Raw genomic sequence first — 20,577 nt, 5'->3', positions numbered from 1 at the left:
ATGTTGGTTGGAGAGAGAAACAAAACATGTTTAGGTGTGGAAATTTAATATCTCACAACGATTGGAGAGAGTAACGAGTGCCAACGAGGATACCGGGCCCAAAAGCCAGAGAGTGCCAACGAGAATGTTGGGCTCTAAAGGGAGGTGGATTGTGAGATCACATATCAATTCGAAAGAGGAACAAATCATTTTTTTGTAAGAGTGTGGAAATCTCACCCCGAAGGGAGTGAGTTATGAGATCTCATATTGATTGGAGAGGGGTACTATGCGTGTTAAAAACCTTGAGGGGAAGCTTGAATGAGAAAGAAAGCTAAAAAAAAGACCATATTTGCTACTGGTGGGGTTAGGTTATTACAAAACATCTTCTTGGTAGGCACGTTTTAAAATCATGAGACAGATAACAATATATAACGGATCAAAGTGGACAATATCTAAAATGGTAGGCTTGAGCAGCAAACAATATCTACTAATGATAGACTTACAAAAATACCAAGGTACTAAAAGAACAGTAACGTGCTTGTAAATAGTTAGAAGGAAAGACAATCTATAAGATAAGACGTGGGAGACAGAAGCAAAGTGGGGAGTGGCGTGTAAATTAGGAGCATAACACAAGGCTCAATGCTACAATTTTCAAAAACAATACCCCAAAAATCCTGCCTTAACATATGCCTCATTCTCCACACTCAGGCTAACGCCACTTCCTTTGACCATCAACATCATACATCACTCCCTTTTATATCACCCTTTTTTCAACTTCTGCCAACTTCATTTTCAAACAAACTTTGGCTAATTGGTCACTTTAATTTTAAATATTCACCCATTATTTTAATTTTATGTTGATTTGTACATCTATATGGGTTCAAATTAAATGTAAATATTATTTTTTTTTTAATTACATAATAATAATAATAATAATAATAATAATAATAATAATAATAATGTTAAAAGTTTGGTGGAAATTAAAATAAATTCTTTTGGACTATGAATAGGTTGGATTCTTTAGAGATTTTTGTCATTTCCATATTTGACTTTATAATATATACATACACCAAATGTGTTTAAAAGCCACAAATCATGATTTTTTTTTTTTTTTTCTTCTAATTTCAATAAGTAATGAATATCTAAACAAATAAAAAAAAAAGGAAAATGCACCGAATTTTTATTACTTTCAAATATTTCATGATTATTATTATTTTTTTAATACTAGAAGTTTCTATGAAAATGTAATTTGTTGGTATAGATATAGATGGTAACTTTCATTTCTTTTAAGGCTTTTTAGTAATTTATCTTCAGGATCACTATTGATGTGGTCTGGATTAATTTATATATCCCTCATTTAATTGAATGTGAGAAAATAATATATTTTAGATGTATTTACGAAAATAGTATAATTCAAATATGGTATGAAATATCATTAAAATGTTATATTTGATAAAACAAAATATATAATTCTATAATGTTTTTTAAAGTATACATTAAACTTATGGCATGTGAAATTTCTATATTTTAGCATAATTAATAATTTGTTATATAGTTAGTTTAATTTAATTTTTTTTATAATATAATCTTTTTATAGGTGAAATTTTGAGTTATCTAAATTAATTAAACTATATTCTAGTGCACATGTAATATATATATATATTTATGGTCAGAAAATGAGTAAAAAATAAAAAAGAAAATAAAAAGAGAAAAGGTGGGTCCCACTGCATAATATTAATATTTTATGAATTTTTATTTCTTTATTGGGAAGGTGAACTAAAGCTACGGTACCCACCGCGCCTCCTCATCTTTCCGTTTCACATTTTTGGATAAATCATATTAACATTAAAAACAAAATCAATCCGAATTTAATATAATTTACTCCCATTAAAAAACCTTCCAAATAATCAAATATTGCTAAATTATATATATATATATATATATATATATATATATATATATAAATACCTCGAACTTTTGTATTTTATTTTCAAATTTTTAATAATATATTTGGATTAAAAAAATGTTCTATTAGCTTGGGAGGTAAATTGTTAAAATTCTCATGAACTTTATAAAAAATTTTAAAAAGTAATATATATATATATATATATATATATATATATATATATATATATATATAATTTACTCTAAAATAAGCAAGGTTATAAATAGTGGTATTAATAATTGCTTCGAACAACAACCACAATTTAATATTATATATTCCCAAATCACATTTTTATTTTTCTTATTTTGGAAGATTTTCTTTTTATAAAAAAAAATATATCTCAAATTTAATTAACCCAAACAGTTAATTATCGAGATATATAAAGATAAATTGGGTGGAGTTGAATAAATCTTTTGGATTAACCTGATTGGTTGGATCAGTGACGTGAACAACTTTCACAACCCAACTTAATTCGACTTTTTCTGTTTTTTTTGTTTAGTTGGATTATTATTTTTTTAATTATTAATATATATATATTTATAATACAGTTACATTAATAACTAAAATGTAACGGTAGAGTTAACCAAATACTCGTCAAATTTACCAATCTATTAGTACCACTAAATTTAGGGCATGGCTCTGATACCATGTTAGACTAACACAACTTTCCACAATGTATGATATTGTCCACTCTGAGTATAAGTTTTGGGTTTCCCCAAAAAGCCTCACACCAATGGAGTTAGTATTCCTCACTTATAAAGCCATGATCATTCCCTGGACTTTCATCATCCAACAATCAGATCATATGAACGGCTCAATGATAAATTAAAAAAAAAAAACAAAATTATAGTTAAAACTAAAACAAAACTAAAAGCAAGTAAATTAATAGCAAAATTAAAGAGGCAATTATGATCTCCTCTTTGCTATATATACACCCATTTCCCCCCGTCTTGTTACTCACACACACGCGCTCTCTCTCTCTCTCTCTTCCTCTGCTCCACTGGCCTTGCTACTGTTTATCCCCTTCTTCAATTTCCCCCTAAAATATTACTTTTGGTAGCAGAGGCAGCGGCAGACGCAGAGGCCATTGGGGGGGTTGGCCATTGGGGGGTTGGCCAGGTTGTTAAGAGAGAGACAAAGAACAGAGATCACATCAATTTTCTACTACAAAGAAGAGGGAGATCTGAGTTGTAACTTCCCTTTTCTGCTCTGTTTTCCATATTTCCAAGGATTTTTGTTATTTCCCTTCCATTTAAGCCACTCCCATTCCCATTTACTTGTTTCTTTCTTTCAAAATCCTTTAAAACCCATCCATCCGTCGGTTTCTTCTTCTTCTTCTTCATTCGCCGCTCTGTTTCAGACAGAGGCCATGGCAGAAGCTTCACAGGTTCTCTTACCGGAGTCGTTTCAAGGTGGAAGAGGCGATTTCACTGACCAAATTTGGCTCATATGGGACCTCATCAAAGCGCCATTGATAGTTCCTGTGCTTAGATTAATGGTTTATATCTCATTGGCAATGTCTCTCATGCTTTTCTTTGAAAGGCTTTATATGGGAATTGTCATTATTCTGGTTAAGCTCTTTTGGAAGAAACCTGAGAAACGTTACAATTATGAACCCATTCAGGATGATTTGGAATTGGGAAGCTCCAATTTCCCTCATGTTCTTATTCAAATCCCTATGTTTAACGAAAGAGAGGTGGGTTCTCCTCAATTTTTCCTCCCCTGTTTTCTGCTACATTTGTTCATCAAATAACAGAGTTCTGAAATCTGCGGCTGTTTTGTTTGTTGCAGGTTTACAAGATCTCCATTGGAGCTGCTTGTGGACTTTCATGGCCGGCCGACCGCCTCGTCATCCAAGTTCTTGACGATTCAACCGACCCTGTCATTAAGGTACTCAAAAACTCTTCTAATCTCCTGACTCTCATCGTTTTCAATCCCCAAATCACAAAAACCAGATTTCCCAACACGAAACCCACACGATTCTTATCGAATCTTCAATCAATCGAACTCCAATGTGGATTTACACACATTTTTGCAGCAAATGGTGGAACAAGAATGCCTAAGATGGGCAAGCAAAGGGATCAACATAACATACCAAATCAGAGAAACCAGAGGAGGGTACAAAGCTGGAGCTCTGAAAGAAGGGCTTAAACGGAGTTACGTTAAACACTGTGAATATGTCGCCATTTTCGACGCCGATTTCAGGCCGGAGCCAGATTATCTCCGGCGGGCCATTCCGTTCTTAGTCCATAACCCAGATATTGCTCTGGTTCAAGCTCGCTGGAGATTCGGTAAGCTGCTTTACCTGTTCTTTTCCATTTTACAGTCAATTCGATTCCGTTTTGGTTCATGTTCTTGTGATTGATTTAGCTGCATTGTTTATTTGAGGAAATTCAACATAAGCGTTGATTAATTCCATTTATGGGTTCGTTTAATTATCTGTGATGCAATTTCCTAGAGTGTCGGTGGTCGAATAATAGCAGTCTTTTAAAAAAGATAGAACCAAATAAATAAATAAATAAATAAATAAATTGTTTTTTTTTTTTTTTTTTTTTTTTTTTGTCTAATCAACCCCCTTATCGTCGGCGGGGGGAGATTGGATGCAGGAGGGGTATGTGGGGCCCACATTAACACACACACACAAAAAAGAACCATCAATCACGGGGTGGTCCCCACATTTTAGAAACCCTCTCTGCCACCATGATCGGGACACATGTTCTACAGAAAGCTCATCACGAGCTGTGGTCCCCACTCTCTGAACAAAAAATTAAATTAAATTAAATATTATAAGAAAAATACCTAGCATTTGCTAAAATGTATGATTTATTTCATATAATCTTAGTCCCATTTTATATATATATAGAATTAATTAATTTTTGTATTTTTCAATAAATTTAAATTTCATAAGATTTAGAATATAGTATAATGTAATATGGTTTAGTAGGTAAGACTTTAGACTAATTTAATTTTTTTTTTTTTTTAGGTCGATTAATAAATTATGTAAAACGTTATGGCCTTTTTGCCAATTGTCAACATCCTGTCCCTTAAGCATACCAGAACTTGCAGTGTTGAGCGGGGTAGAATTGTAATTTCCTATTCTGAAAACTTTTTCTCCGTAGAGTTCGGGGTAGTTTTGTCATTTGGAAAAAAGCTGCCACTACTGTCCACGTGGCTTTTCCACGAAATTCCTTTTCTTTTTTGTTTTTTGTTAAATTTAATTTAATTTGGGTATTTATTTAAAGTGTTACGTACAATAAACGCCTTATTGGTAGGCCTCGTAATTGCTACCGACACTACCGAAGTTTGTCTTGCTCTGGATGACGTGGCACATTCTTTGCTGTGATCACGTTAGGGGTATAACGGGAATACCGTGAATCAAATTTGCCCAATTAACTAATCAAAAGTTGCCAACTCATTCCCCACATGAAACTTCCTCCATGTGGGTCACACTTGATTACCTGTACATGTCCACGTGGCCTGCTTCTTTTTGTGGATGAGTCAGAATATTATTATTATTATTATTATTATTATTATTACATTTATAACAATGATTATTCTTCATAGTTACTTGTTGATTTTAGTTGGAAAAGTGTTTTTCAATTCATAATTAATTATTTCAATTTTTTTATTACACGAAAATTTCTAAATTTTTTTTTTTTTTTTTTTTTTTTTTTTTGGCAATAGTGAATGCAGATGAGTGCTTGTTGACCAGAATGCAAGAGATGTCTTTGGATTACCATTTCACAGTGGAGCAAGAAGTTGGGTCTGCTACCCATGCCTTCTTTGGCTTCAATGGTATTCTACTCTATCCCTCATAAACACATGATCATGGTCATTTATACTCACGAACAAGCATATTTTAGTAATGGGTCACGACCATTTTATACAAAGATCATCGTTCATCGTATGAATTTGTGTCTATACCTTATTTGATAACCATTTTGTTTTTAAAATTTGACTAAAAATTCGAATGAGGGTGGGATAGTGTGTAGTATATGAATATGTGACGTCGAGGATTGTTGGGTTTATAAGTGAGGAATACTATCTCTATGAGGTCTTTTGGGCTAATGCTATCAGAGCTTATGCTCAAAATGGATAATATCGTACCATTGTGAGAATCGTGATTTCTAACGTGTGACATGTTACAGGAACTGCTGGTGTATGGAGAATTGCGGCAATTAATGAGGCAGGTGGGTGGAAGGACAGGACCACAGTGGAAGACATGGACCTTGCGGTTCGAGCTAGTCTTAGAGGCTGGAAATTTGTCTACTTAGGTGACCTGCAGGTGAAAAAAAAAATTACCCATTTGAAAAAAAAACCAACTTTTCTTGTGCTGTTTCTTGTCGTTGTTGGATTTTCCGACCAAACAATGAAGTTCTTGTCATGTTTCTTGATTACAGGTAAAAAGTGAGCTTCCTAGTACTTTCAAAGCCTTCCGTTTCCAGCAGCACCGATGGTCTTGTGGCCCTGCCAATCTTTTCCGCAAAATGGTCATGGAAATTGTCAGAAACAAGGTCTTACCTTAATCTCTGCTAACATAAATAACCCAAATAGTTTCTTGTTGAATCCATAATCAAAGCTGATAAGCTCTCCATGAACTTTTGTTGTTGTTGTTGTTGCAGAAAGTTAAATTCTGGAAGAAAGTTTATGTGATTTACAGTTTCTTCTTCGTTCGGAAGATCATTGCCCATATGGTTACTTTCTTCTTTTACTGTGTTGTTCTTCCCCTTACCATTTTGGTACCTGAAGTGTATGTACCAATCTGGGGAGCTGTTTACATTCCTTCAATCATTACCATTTTGAACTCAGTGGGAACTCCAAGGTTTGATTTTGTGTTTTTTTGACAGCCAATTTTTGTGTGTGTTCTTTTACAACAAAACACCAAAATTCATCTTTCTCTTCTTGTGCTATGGAAAAAAAAAAAATGCAGGTCAATTCACCTTCTGTTCTACTGGATTCTTTTCGAAAACGTGATGTCATTGCACCGCACGAAAGCGACTCTGATCGGTCTGTTCGAAGCGGGTCGAGCCAACGAATGGGTTGTGACTGAAAAACTTGGAGATGCTCTGAAGAACAAGGCAGCTGCTGATGCTGCCAAGCTGAAGGCAAATGCCAAAGTGCCTAAAATAAGGTTGAGGTGCAAGTTGGGAGACAGGTAAAAAAAAAAAAAAAAACATCCTCTTGAACAGAACTGAATTATGTTTGGCAATTGTGAAAACTGAGTGTTGTGTTGTTATTTTTGTTTGAAATGAGGACAGAATCAACACATTGGAGCTGGGATTTGCAGCGTTCCTGTTCTTGTGTGGTTGCTATGACTTTGTTCATGGGAAGAACTGCTACTTTGTGTATCTATTCCTTCAGACATTCAGCTTTCTGATCACTGGAATTGGCTATGTTGGCACCATCATCCCAAGCTCTTGAGAAGCGAAGATCACTTCCTTTGAAAAAGATTATTTATATATATATATATATATGATATATTTAGTAAAGCTGATAATGTTCTACAGAAGGAGTAGCCTGCCTAACTTAGAACAACAAAGGGGGGTTTCAGGCAATAGTTCAGTTCAGCTTCTTGGAAGAACAAGATGAACATGATGAACATGATGAACAAGAACAGAGAGGTTAGGATTTGAAGAGGAAAAAGGGGAATTGTTATGGGTATTTTCATCATTTAGATTGTTTTTTTTTTTTGAGATTGTGAAATACTTTTTGTCATTGAATGGAGTTGGCCCATTTGTTACCTTTTTCCTTAAGAGTTTTGTGAGGGAATAATGGACATGGATTAAAGGATGGACTTGTAATAACAATGGTTTACCATTTCTCAAGCCTTTCTTTGGGAGCTGAACGTCCTTAGCGGCACACCACGCAGTGTCTAGCCTTGATACCATTTGTAATGACTCAAGCCTACCGCTAGTAGATATTGTCTGTTTTGACTCGTTACGTATCATTGTTAGTTTCACGATTTTTAAAGTACGTTTACCGGAGAGAAGTTTCATGTCCTTGTAAAGATGCTTATATGGGTCAAATCTTCGTAAAAGGTGTTGAAAATTAGGTGAATGGGTATTTAATAAGATTGGAAAATGTTGACTTGAAGTAGAAGTATGTTGGTTGTTGATAAATTAAATGCCAATTGTTTATAGGTTAGTTAGTTTGGATAAACTTATTGGTCACACCAATTATGAATACCAAAACTAACGCAGTTAGCTAATAATAACACTTCATTCATACTCGAGCATTTTGGATTAGCTTCTTCATGATTCTCAATTAATTTAAATTTTGAGATTTGAAATTGAAAATTTTAATATCTGGATGTTCTCTTAATTAAATGTATTTATAGCTGACCTAAGGTAAGGTGGTCAATTGAATAATAATGACAAAAATGGAGAGTTGAAGATTAAAAAAAGATTATAGTTGACTTAATAATTTAATTTTGTAACCCTAAACCCTAAGGTTATTTTAGTATTTGTGTGTGAATGTTATTGAAGAGAGGGAGATGGAGGGCAAGTGGGTCTGACAATATGCTCAAAATAATGAATGCCAACATAATAATAAATAAGTTAGGAGAGAATTGTCTTTTCACATTTTGATTTTTATTTTAAAATCACAATTGTGGTGTAAAAAAATAATAATAAATTGGTGGAATTCAAGATACACATAAATATTGTTTATATATAATTTATTAAACTTAAAAGAGAATGAATGGGCTTTGCTGAATTTAAGCTCAAAGTAAGGCCATAATTGGATATGTGGTCTTTTTTTTTTTTTTTTTTTTTTTTTTTTTTTTTTTTTTTTTTTTTTTGGGGTCATAATTGGAAGAGTATAGATTTGCACTCAAAATAACTTAAATCAAAAGATATGTAATAATGTAACTCTAATCTTATTCATCATTAATCCTTTTATTGGGATTTTAATATTAATCTTAGTCTCCAACATTTTCATTTTTCTTTTTGTCCATTTAATCTATGAATACTCACAAGTATTTATTAACCTCCTAAATTTGGTCTTTAATTTTAATTTTTTAAAATTTAAAAAAAAAAAATTAACCTGCATATTTTTATCTCATTGAATTTTCATAGATAAGAACAACTGTTTTTTAATATAAATGTAGCTTTTAAAAGGAAGATAAATGAGATAAAAAAAAAATAGAAAAAAAAAAGATTGCTGGCTGTGGGGTTCGAACCCACGCGTACTTATGTACAGAAGATCTTAAGTCTTCCCCCTTAACCACTCGGGCAAACCAGCTGTTTGTTGACAATGAACTAAATTTTTATAATTAACAACACATCACAACCATATTTAGTAAACCCTTAATATTACTCGATGCACCATTCAATCAAAAAAAAATGTGGGTCTGGTTTGGTTTTTGAAATTTTTCAATAATGCGTCTTAACTTTTTTTTAAAAAAATTCTAATACCCAAAAAGATTTTCTAAACCGAACAGATTTAATTAATGAATCCCTTCCCAATGGTATGTTTGGGGTGTGGAACACATTAGCTATCCGCCATCCGCTATCCGGTTGGGCAGTAAGGGTCAAAGAAGGGCAAATTAACCTAACCTAGCGCAACCTACTTAAACAATTTCCAATTACTCGATTAAGAGTATTAAGAAAGTGTTTTTTAAATGAAGTATTATGAGGATTTTTTAAAAGTATTTAGAGGTGTTTTTAAAAACTCAAATGGAAGGTGAAACTTTCCGTTTCTAATTAATTTAATATTTTAGGAGCCGTAAATAAAAAAGAAAGAATTAGTGTTATTAAGGCCAGCTAACATATTTCAATGACTTTGAATTAGTGTTATGAAAGATTTAAGAAAATATTTCATTAAGGATGGCCATCGACAATCTTCCCATACTAGAGGCATTAATCCATAATATATTGAACACATTTCCGCTTTCATTGCTTGAAAGGACTGATACAGAGTTCCACCAAAGTAAAATGCACGCGAATGAGTTACACAGCAATTAGACCAGAAAACATCATTCATACATTTATCAAACTAAATTCATCTTCTTCCTCAAGTTGAAAAAAAATACATTCCTCGTTCTAAAATCCCAACCCTCACACAAAATTTCAGCCAAGCCTGCAACCTATCTAGAAACCAACCTATTTAAGCTGTAAAGAAACTATGGCACTCTTCGTTTTTACTTACCCCCGTGCTTAGCTTTACTGTGAGACTGAAGTGCACCATCAGAACCGAATGCCCTGATACAACGGAGAACATATGGTCAACAACGTGCGAAACCTTCCATTTTCAGGAAGGTGATATATAATGACTAAACAATACCTGTCGCAGGACTTGCAAGAGAACTGACCACCGGATTTCGGGCTTTCTAACTTGGCAGCAGGAGTTTTACCAGTTTTCTTGGCTGGGTGTGGAGTAGCCGTATGGCCCCCCTTCTTTGAATCTGGCAAACAACCAACAAACAAATTCAGCACCATTTGAATGGACATATAATAGGGTGCACATCAAATTTTGAAGCAAATATCCACTTCTGAACCTGATCACTTCATAAATAAAAGAGTAAGGATAATAACTATCTGCAAATATAACATTGCTTATGCCTAACTGTTACTATGCAAAATAAATAAATGGTCAAAAGAGTTACCAGTCTTTCCAGGCGAAGCTAACTTCGCCTTCTTTGCAGGGAGGGGTGTTGACTTGGTGGCAGACTCATTCGACCTCTTCTTGGTTGGTTCAATCTAAAAGGACAAGAGGTCATCAAAATAATGATATCGATAATCGACTGAAGATAAAAATGTTAAAGCTGTCACATAAAACAGTAACAAAAAGATGACAATAGAAACTATGACTAAAAAAACCTTTTTCGGTGTCTCCTCATCACTGTCAGAGTCATCATCTTCATCATCAGAATCACCACCGTCAGCATTAAGCATTTCCTGCCATTCATCACAAATGTAAATGTCAGCGCTAAATCTCAAAAAACATTCCAAACCCGGATTGTTACACCACTAACTATCTTCACTAAAAATCCAGATTACGAGTGCTTCACATGATTCTTTAGACAAAACTAACGTAATCAAGATTGGTTGCCACGTGATTCATAGAAAACAATATATACTTCATACATATTGTCTTGGTGATAGGAATACCATTACAAATGGCCATCAAATTGCAATTCAAATACATAATGTGGATGAGAAGCCCATTTACAGAACAGGACACAAGGGCAAAAAATATGTATAGAATCTTATCGCCCCTGATTACTTTGTTTAAAAAAAATTTAAAAAAAATTTAAAAAAAAAAAAAAAAAAAAAAAGACAACCGGCAAAGTTAACTGTGGTGTTCAAACAGGACCAGCTACAGAACTAACCATAACCAAGGATTATCACTCCCATAAAAATTAAATTGATTCAAATTTCCACCACGGAATCAGTTACATTGGTTCGATGCATGGAAGAATTCTCAAAAAACATATTAAAAGACAAAATAATCTCTTTTTATACTACCTCATCAGATTCATCATCAGAATCTTCATCCTCGTCAGATTCATCATCGTCATCAGACTCATCATCCTCATCCTTGCTTGGTTCAAGAGGCTTCACATTTGGCTTCTTCAAAGAAGCGGCCTTTGCACCATTACTTTTATCTGAAATAGACTTCTCCTCCTTCTGACTAGGTTTTCCTGAAAGTAAATCATGACGAGATAAATGTAAGTAGAGTATATTTCCTACAGCCAAAGCAGTAAAAATATTATCATAATAGTATGCATTTACCATTTTGAGCAGGGGGCAATGCAAGTTCTTCATCCTCCGAGCCAGAATCAGAATCTGATATGAAATAACACACACTCAAGTTAATTGACATCTCAAACTAATATAAGAATTCAAAAGATAAATGCGTACAGGAACCTATGAAAGTAAAAACAACTTACCAAAGTAACCATCCGTGGCAACAAGAAAAAGGAGCTGGTCAAGGAAAATAAAAATAAATTGCAAACTACAGAAAATAGAGTCGTACTAAAAGCAAGTGCCACCATGTAAAATAGCATTCAACTAAAAATAAGAAAACCATTAGAAAAACTTCAAAATTTTGGGTCAGCCATGAGGGGCTAAAAAGTACAATTTTCAATTTAAAAAATAAAATACAAACTAAAAAAGCATTGTTCCTATCAAACATCAAACAACGCAAAGGCTTTCTATCATTATCTTAAGGGGAAATAAAGATTGTCAAATTCAAAAGAAAGGATATTGTTCTTGATCCTCCGCGAAAGCCTGGTATCCAGCACAGTAAACACTTCCACTCTTCCCGTTGTGGGAGAGCTCAAATTCCTTCTCAAACACGAGATCAAATGATAGCTGGGGAAACTTCTCTGCGGAGAGAATTCCCAGAACAAGCTTCTGGTCACCAATCTTCAAGAAAATAGTCACATTTTCATTCGCTTTGTCTTTCTTTATTTCGCCTAGAGTCGCCTGCATAGAAGCGTTTCATAAAATTATCAACATGGGTATAGTTGTAACTAAAACAGGAAACTCAGAGGCTCAACAGGAAATTTAAAATAAAATAACAAAAACGACACCCACCTGTGACAGATGCAGATATTTTTGAATTCCAGGCTTCACAACAAGTGGCTTACCAGACTTGACTTCAACACCTACAATCCCAAAAACATGACGAATGTTCTCAATTCATAGACTCACAGATTAAATAACTCGTTACGGCTATAGGCAATCTAAAGATTAGGAGACAGATTCTTTACAGACAGCCACCACCGCCCCCAAAAAAAGAAATATGAAAAAGGAATAAGAGGAGGAGAAGAAGCTTAGTAGGGGGAACGCAAAGCATGGCATACAACAAAAGGTTACAACTCACACATACAATGCAACGAAAACGGGATAAACAAATTGGGATTACAAAAAAGTTAAAACGAGCAATATACGATGCAATCCGAAAACAAAACAGACGTCGACAGGATCAAAAGTGGAGCATGGAGAAGACCTGAATAACAGCGAGTGTTTCTAATGAAAAAACTAACATGATTTAGCTAAAAGAAACGAAAAACCAGAATAGCTTACCCCAAAACTCCATTGACGAGTAGGTAGAAGACGCTAGGGTTTAAGAAAAGCCCTGAAGAGCAAATGAAGGGTGACACAGCTTGAGAAGGAACGATCGGATTGGTGGTGGCAAATGTTTAAAGCATTTTATAAGGGAATTGCCGCCAGGTTTTGGGAGGCCTAGGGTTTCAAATAATCGAGCGGATGTCAGTGTGGGCCTGGGCTGGACTTGGAGGCCCAGGCGTTCATGGTTTGGGCTCAGCTCAGACCTAAAGCCCAATTCCTTAGGCCCATATACGAATTTTCTGCCGTATTTTCACAAATATTACATTAAAAACAGGCTCTTGGATTTGCCTTTCCTTAATGCAAATATGAAGAATTATGGAGAATTATGGAGATTTGATCATCCAAACATTTTAAGTTAAAACCGCTACACGAAACAAATATCGTATCAATATTGAATATGTTCTTCATGAATTGCATCGATCATTCGAGCATAATCTTAATATTTTTTTTCGTCCAAACATGTATGAATCGCACCGAACCGAGCCGAGACAATTTGATGCACAAAAATTACGGCTTTCATTAGCTTGAAAAAACGAAGAAAAACACAACATAAGGGTTCCAAAATAATGATGTTTTCGTCCTAAAACAGAGAATGGAATGGCAACCTATGATAACATATTCTAAGGAGAAAATGTGAACTACAAACACTAATAAATAGACTCAAACGTACATAAATAATAAAACTAAATTAAACTCCCTCAATTTGTTCGAACAATAGCTTCTCGTTGTATGATCCGAACGCACTCCACACAAAAATCTCAGCCAAGATAGCAACCTCTGTATCTAGAGAAGAATTACATATTGGAGCTGCATAATAATAATATGTTGTTGTTTCTAGCTTCCTCTTCGTCTTCGTCTTCCTTTCACTTACCACCATGCTTGGCTTTACTGTGCGACTGAAGAGCACTGTCGGAACCAAATGACCTAAAAAACAGCAGAGGGAGTAACGTCAGCAACCTCAGTACTCTTCCATGTTAGACGAACACGACTCTCCACAATGGTATGATATTGTCTACTTTGAGCATAAGCTCTCATGGCTTTGCTTTCGGCTTCCCCAAAAGGCCTCATACCAATGGAGATAGTATTCCTCACTTATAAACCCATGATCTTCCACTAAACTAACCAACGTGGGACACTCCCAATCCCAATAATCCTCAACATTCCATTGATAGCGCAAGTAATCCATAAAGACATACATACCTGTCACAGGATTTGCAAGAGACCTGGCCTGCGGATTTTGGGGTTTCTGCCTTGGAAGGAGTTTTCACGGGTTTCTTGGCAGGGTGGGGAGTATCTGTATGGCCCCCCTTCTTCGAACCTGGAAGACAAGTTGAGCACCAATTTGATTCAGTAGAGGAGCAATGGCGTGGCCGGACAAAGTTTATAGGCTACAAAGGTTTCTGAAGCTAGGCTAACATTGTGTGTTCAGTGCATAAACAAAGAGATAAGCTAACAGAACACGCCACTCTAGAGATGATTAGATACATTCAATGCTCAATACATAACAGCATGTTAAAATTGGGTTTAAATATTATTTTTGGTTTCTATACTTTTGTTCATTAGTCACTTTTACAAAGTATCCATTTTGATCATCATTGGTGAATTTAATGCACAAAAATACAAAAGAAAATGAGATGAAAATGAAAGCCAATGAGTGTGCAAGGACCAAAATGAACAAAAGTTAAGAATACATGGATCACAATGAACATTCTAAACATACTAACACTACAATGAACTAAATTCTAAAATACACTGACCAAAGTAGTATTTAAACCCGAAAGTAAAATGCAGTTCAGTCAACAATGAAATAATGCTCATTAATGTTATCATGAAATAAATGAATGGTTGATAGAGTCACCTGTCTTCTCAGCCGAAGCTACTTTTGCCTTCTTGGAAACAGGAGTCTTCGAGGCAGACTCGTTTGGCCTCTTCTTGGCTGATTCAACCTACAAGAGGACACCAACCGATAAAAATGATGCTAAAAGAAGAAAAAATGTACAAGAATAAACATGGGTTTGTCAAATTTTCAAATAAACTGCTACAAATAGAAGTTCAACTAGGATTGAAACACACCTTCTTTGGTGTCTCCTCCTCACTTTCAGTACCATCATCTTCATCGTCAGAGTCACTCTCAGCTCCAAGCATCTCCTGCAATTTATCGATAGCACCATTAACACACATAAGGAACTTAAATCATCTAACAAAATCCTTGACAACCTATAACAAAGGATTCAACGAGGATAACGCCTTCACTAATAGACTCTAACAACCATCTAAATGAATAAAATTATAGGAGTCCACTGGGTTTCTATTTCCTCAGAGCTGTGTTTTGAAAAGAAACCCAAGGGGCACTTTTCAAAAAGGCACCAGCTATGAAATAACCTAATCACAAAATTGGGACTTCGCAGTAAAAATCAAACTTCGTACACATGCATTAACTCTCCCATGGCACCTGGGTCATGCTTCTAAGAAAAGCACAACCTTTCTAAAATCACCGCAACCAGATGTTCTAGAAGTGGGAGCGTCTCATTTAAACTACCTCATCAGAGTCATCATCAGAATCCTCGTCCTCATCAGAGTCATCGTCATCTTCAGAGTCATCATCCCCTTCCTCCTTGCTCGGCACAAGAGACTTGACTTCTGCTTTCTTTGAATTTTTTCCCACAATGGACTTCTCCTCCTCCTGGCTAGGTTTTCCTGAACGTAAATTTTAACTAGATATTAAGCACAGTGCCATGAATATTTCCTACTACTAATACACTATTTATTTACACAATCAATTGCATTTACCATTCTGAACAGGCTGCAATGTAAGTTCCTCATCTTCTGAGCCAAAATCAGAATCTGAAATGGGATAACACAAACTCAGCTCATCAATTTCAGAAACTCAAATTAGAATATGAAAAGATCCATCTGCAAGCTACATTTATTAATGTTTAAAAACTTACCAGAATACTCTTCAGTGGAACACGGAAGACAGGAGATAAAAGTTAAGGAAAAGGAAGGATACTATAAATAGATGAAAATGGAAAAATACTTAAAACCAATGCGATCGTATAAAATATTATATTCAGGCAGCTCCAAAATACGAAAGCATGCTGCTTGACTTGATCATTAAACCCAAACAACGCAGGAAATATAAATCCTCAAATTAAAAAGTAAGGATATTGTTCTTGGTCCTCAGCAGAAGCCTGGTATCCCAAACAGTAAATACTTCCACTCTTCCCGTTGTGGGAGAGCTCAAATTCCTTTTCAAACACTAGATCAAATGATAGCTGAGGGAACTTCTCAGCAGAGAGAATTCCCAAAACAAGCTTCTGGTCACCAATCTTCACAAAAATTGTCACGGATTCATTCGCTTTGTCCTTCTTTAGTTCACCTAGAGTCGCCTGCATAAAAATACTTCATCAATTTCTCTGCATTGGAAGGGTCGGTGATTCAACTGGGAAAATATACAAAAATAGCTACAGCAGTAACATCAGTACCTGTGATAGATGCAGATACTTCTGATCTCCAGGCTGCACAGAGAGTGCCTGACCAGGCTTAACTTCAACACCTAAAACCCCAAAAAAAAAACATTATGAACTTCGAGTATTTATCAAATATGATAATAAAACATTATCATCTTAAGACATCACTCAAAAACTATAAGTTTGTGCTCCTCGAGACATCAAAACTAAATTCGAGAGGGTACCCTAGTTCGTACCCGCCCCCGCCGAGCTAAAAAAGAAAACGAGAGGAAAGAAGCTTCAAAGCGAAAGCCAAGCGATATTACGATTATGAAAACACGGAACAGACAATAGCATAAGGGAAATATGATAAGAACTTACCCCAGAACTCCATTGACAGTGGCGGAGGAAGAGTTTAGGGTTTTAGAAGTATTTAGGAGAAGAGGTTAACTGTGACACAGTTCAAAACAATACCAGGAAGAAGAAGAGTAGCAAATCAAAGGCAATTTATAAGGGAATTGCCGCCAGCTTCTTAGGGTTTCAAATCACGCAAATTTTTGTTCTGGATTTTGATGGGCTTAATTATAATGTATTGGGCTGGGCTGGGCTGGGCTGGGCTATCAAATCTTGTTATCCATTTATCCCGGCCCATTCAGCTTGGACTGTGTTAAACTTTCAACCACAATGGGCTGATTTAAACATAATTATTCAATTACCCCTTACATTTAAATTTTAAAATTTTAACAGGACCACGGACTCCCCAGTATAATATTGTCCACTTTGAACATAAATTCTCATGTCTTTGCTTTGGGCTTCATCATCCAACACCTAACACCTCCCCTTGAACAAAGTACACCTCCCTTTAATTGAGACTCGACTCCTCCTTTGGAGTTTTAGTCATTTTTTACTGTGCTTTCGAGGAGGCTTGGCTCCTGATACCATGTTAGACGAACACGACTCTCCATAATGGTATGATATTGTCTACTTTGAGAGACTTTGAGAATAAGCTTGCCTCATACCAATAGAAGGTGTATTGTTCGATTATAAACTTATGACCATTTCTTAAACTAGCGATGTGGGACTTTCATCGTCCAACAAAACCTATACAGAATCTCACGATTCTTCATGTCGGGGCTTCGTTCATTGAATCTTTATGTTTCAGAATCACAATTGAATTTGATAAAAGAAATTCACATAATTTCTACTCTTCACAGGAAAATCTTAGTTTCCACATCGAAACTATTATTATTTACATATTGAAAATTGAAAATTTCTGGTGTCGATTCCGAGCAAGCAAGCGAAGAACAGAGTTGCAGAAATGTTCCCTTTCCTTTGCTCGATCGAATTCCGGTAATAATCTAACCAAACAATTGCAAAGTGGAGATAATTCCAAACTTATATGGAATAGAGAATTTGAAGATGATTTTTCACAGTGGCGGATTGAAAATTATGAATCGATTCGATGTGTGGCGGTAACTAAATCTGGAAATCGATGAATTTGAACCAACTGAAACTGCTGGAACTCTTCGCGCTTTCTTTGGCTTGTGTCGAGCAGGACGACGATGGAGACGCCATTAAATCGTCGCTGTTCTTCGATTTTCTAGGGCACAGATAGAAGTTTCTCGATCCTAAGGCAATTAGCTTCTCCTCCTTGTTCAAGCCTGAGATTCGAATCATCATCTCGTTAGAACCACCCGCGAAATTCAAAATAAATGACGGTTACAAGAATTTGAGTTGATTATCGACTACTTACTTTCTAAGCTGAATTGCGAATAATGAAGATCGAAGGCGGAAGGATTTACAGTCGGCAAAATCGGCCGACGGCCTTCCTTCATGTATTGGCGTATGGTAGCCGCTACAAGGTCGGCGACGGTCATCTCCGACGACATCAACACCTGTACTGGCCCTAGGATACCCTGGATCGTCACGTTCAGGAGTAATTTCGTCATCTTCGGCCGTCCATTCAGCGACGCCGCTGATAAACCTAAATTCTTAAACGACAACAACTCCGGATCCGTCTTCGGCCGCCGTAGCGTCGTCGTCGTCGTCGTCGTCGTCTTCAAACTCTCTCCGTGGAACGACGACGACTTCTCCGTAAGCTTCCCCTTCCGAGTCTTATCCTCCGTCCCTTTCCGGTAAGACCTAGGGTTCGGCATCGTTCCTAAATACGAATCAAAATTGAAAATGAGGCTCTGTTTTTGAAATACCTCAGTCGCCGGAAACTGAAATCGAGAGGTTCAGAGGTTCTAGGACAGCCAGATTTCCCGTCGCCGGCAAACAGTCAAAGCAGATAAGTGATGAGAAGAAGCAGAACCATTCAGCGCTGTGATTGATGATGAAGTGAAGCGCATTAAGAACTTATACTGAGATGAAGGCGATGACGTAGACAAAAACACAGGAAACCGACGGGAATATTCTCGTGAAGTAGACGGGCTATACCCGGTTGCTAAATTCAACGTTGGGCGCCTTGCGCTCTAGCCATCAGATGTGGACAACCGGCTATTGCCCGTAGTCCATTGCCTGATTGCTCAAATGACCAGGTTCTTACTGTTGGATGATGGAAGTCCCACATCGACTAATTTAGGGAATGATCATGGGTTTATAAGTGAGGAATGCTAACTCCATTGGTATGAGGCCTTTTGGGGAAGCCCAAAGCAAAGCCATGAGAGCTTATGCTCAAAGTGGACAATATCATACCATTGTGGAGAGTCGTGTTCGTCTAACATGGTATCAGAGCCATGCCCTAAACTTAGTCGTGCCAATAAATTGGTAAATCCTCAAATCCTCAAATATCGAACAAAGAACTCCTAAAGAAAAGGAGTCAAGCCCCTCCTCGAAGGCAGTCAAAAATGACTAAGACTCCAAAGGAGTCGAGCCTCGATTAAGGGGAGGCGCACTTTGTTCGAGGGGAGGTGTTGGATGATGGAAGTCCCACATCGACTAATTTAGGGAATGATCATGGGTTTATAAGTGAGGAATGCTAACTCCATTGGTATGAGGCCTTTTGGGGAAGCCCAAAGCAAAGCCATGAGAGCTTATGCTCAAAGTGGACAATATCATACCATTGTGGAGAGTCGTGTTCGTCTAACACTTACCGCAGGTCAGACCAGAGGTCGTTAGGGTTCGGAAGCCGTTGAAGAAGCTTGTAAAATTTACGTTTTTTTATTTATTTATTTATTTATTTATTATTATTTGGTGGAATTTTTAGTAGAATGATTTTATAAATATAATTTAGAGCGTATATTTAAATATAAATAAATTAATTAATAGTTTAGATATTTGATTAGCAGTTGGTCACGTGCCCTTCTGGTTGAAAAGCGTGCAAATAATTGGGAACCCACTCTCCCCTATCGGATTTCTATATTCTCTTCAATTGTCTTTTTTTTTTTTTAAATGTTATTTTATTTAAATAATAATAATAAAATAGTCTTCAACTGTTTAATTTTTACTATTATAAATTATTATTTGAGTAACAAAATGAAAAAATAAAATGTAATATGTTGTACAATTTAAAATATTAGACAATGTAAAAATAATTAATGTTTCGTATAAAAATTATACATAATATATATTTAAGGTGAATATGATAGTAATAAATTATTAATGATTTGAGATATTGGGGAAAAAAACAATGTGCAAAATTACATGTGTGTCCCTTTGGCTTTTGAAGCAAAGCTGGCCAAACATGAGAAATTCCAAATATAATTTCTACTTTATTTTATTTTTTATTCGTATAAATTATTTTTAAAATAAATTAGTTTTCCATTATTTTAAATCTAGTTTTGAAGGAGATTAAAATAAATATAAAATGCTTGCTCGTTAATTTACTAACAGAAATTTAATAAGAGAGAATAATATCAAATTAAAAAAGTAATGGAATAATAGTCTTTAAGTGGATAGCGATGACATTTTCCCATCGGTCACAATAGTTTTATTGGCTCATTTTAATTTTATTATAATTCACCTTTAAAATGTCTAGGTTCATTTAAAGCGTCCAGACAAGTCTTCATCATTAGTTCCTAAAACATACATTACGAGAGTGAAAATTTTAAATTTAATATATAGATAAATATTAGATATAACAGTCAAAGTCTATTGCTAGTAAATATTTTACGGTTTGATTTGT

General features: G+C 35.5%; 4 protein-coding genes and 1 non-coding gene across 5 annotated transcripts; 1 reads left to right on the top strand and 4 right to left on the bottom strand.

Moving 5' to 3' along the window:
* The first annotated feature begins 2,924 nt into the window (after window positions 1-2,924).
* Window positions 2,925-7,749, top strand: LOC111777608 (glucomannan 4-beta-mannosyltransferase 2-like). Its single transcript, XM_087118364.1, has 9 exons — window positions 2,925-3,620; window positions 3,716-3,814; window positions 3,963-4,215; window positions 5,609-5,719; window positions 6,073-6,209; window positions 6,325-6,438; window positions 6,547-6,746; window positions 6,855-7,079; window positions 7,183-7,749. Exons 1-9 carry the CDS (start codon window positions 3,294-3,296, stop codon window positions 7,343-7,345), a joined length of 1,629 nt encoding a protein of 542 aa, XP_086974490.1. The 5' UTR covers window positions 2,925-3,293; the 3' UTR covers window positions 7,346-7,749.
* A 1,334-nt stretch (window positions 7,750-9,083) lies between these two features.
* Window positions 9,084-9,166, bottom strand: TRNAL-UAA (transfer RNA leucine (anticodon UAA)). Its single transcript has one exon. It is a non-coding gene; the product is annotated as a tRNA-Leu (tRNA).
* A 630-nt stretch (window positions 9,167-9,796) lies between these two features.
* On the bottom strand, window positions 9,797-13,112 carry LOC111777607 (histone deacetylase HDT1). The gene is made up of 10 exons (XM_023657279.2): window positions 12,958-13,112; window positions 12,466-12,536; window positions 12,134-12,354; window positions 11,817-11,830; window positions 11,659-11,712; window positions 11,392-11,567; window positions 10,744-10,821; window positions 10,530-10,623; window positions 10,208-10,328; window positions 9,797-10,125 (listed from the first exon to the last, which is right to left on the bottom strand). Exons 1-10 carry the CDS (start codon window positions 12,968-12,970, stop codon window positions 10,065-10,067), a joined length of 903 nt encoding a protein of 300 aa, XP_023513047.1. The 5' UTR covers window positions 12,971-13,112; the 3' UTR covers window positions 9,797-10,064.
* A 382-nt stretch (window positions 13,113-13,494) lies between these two features.
* Window positions 13,495-16,986, bottom strand: LOC111777606 (histone deacetylase HDT1). The gene is made up of 10 exons (XM_023657278.2): window positions 16,833-16,986; window positions 16,488-16,558; window positions 16,171-16,391; window positions 15,951-15,964; window positions 15,793-15,846; window positions 15,542-15,699; window positions 15,076-15,150; window positions 14,861-14,948; window positions 14,203-14,320; window positions 13,495-13,926 (listed from the first exon to the last, which is right to left on the bottom strand). The coding sequence occupies exons 1-10, from the start codon at window positions 16,843-16,845 to the stop codon at window positions 13,866-13,868; spliced, it is 873 nt and encodes a 290-aa protein (XP_023513046.2). The 5' UTR covers window positions 16,846-16,986; the 3' UTR covers window positions 13,495-13,865.
* Window positions 16,987-17,626: 640 nt separating this feature from the next.
* Window positions 17,627-18,993, bottom strand: LOC111777605 (uncharacterized). The gene is made up of 2 exons (XM_023657276.2): window positions 18,205-18,993; window positions 17,627-18,112 (listed from the first exon to the last, which is right to left on the bottom strand). The coding sequence occupies exons 1-2, from the start codon at window positions 18,605-18,607 to the stop codon at window positions 17,928-17,930; spliced, it is 588 nt and encodes a 195-aa protein (XP_023513044.2). The 5' UTR covers window positions 18,608-18,993; the 3' UTR covers window positions 17,627-17,927.
* Between the last annotated feature and the right edge of the window lie 1,584 nt (window positions 18,994-20,577).

This window comes from Cucurbita pepo, chromosome 16 (genome assembly GCF_057944985.1).
Source record: "Cucurbita pepo subsp. pepo isolate OVF chromosome 16, ASM5794498v1, whole genome shotgun sequence".
NCBI classification, from domain to species: domain Eukaryota; kingdom Viridiplantae; phylum Streptophyta; class Magnoliopsida; order Cucurbitales; family Cucurbitaceae; genus Cucurbita; species Cucurbita pepo.
Note: the sequence above shows the minus strand (reverse complement) of the source record. Positions and strands in the feature narration are given on the sequence as shown.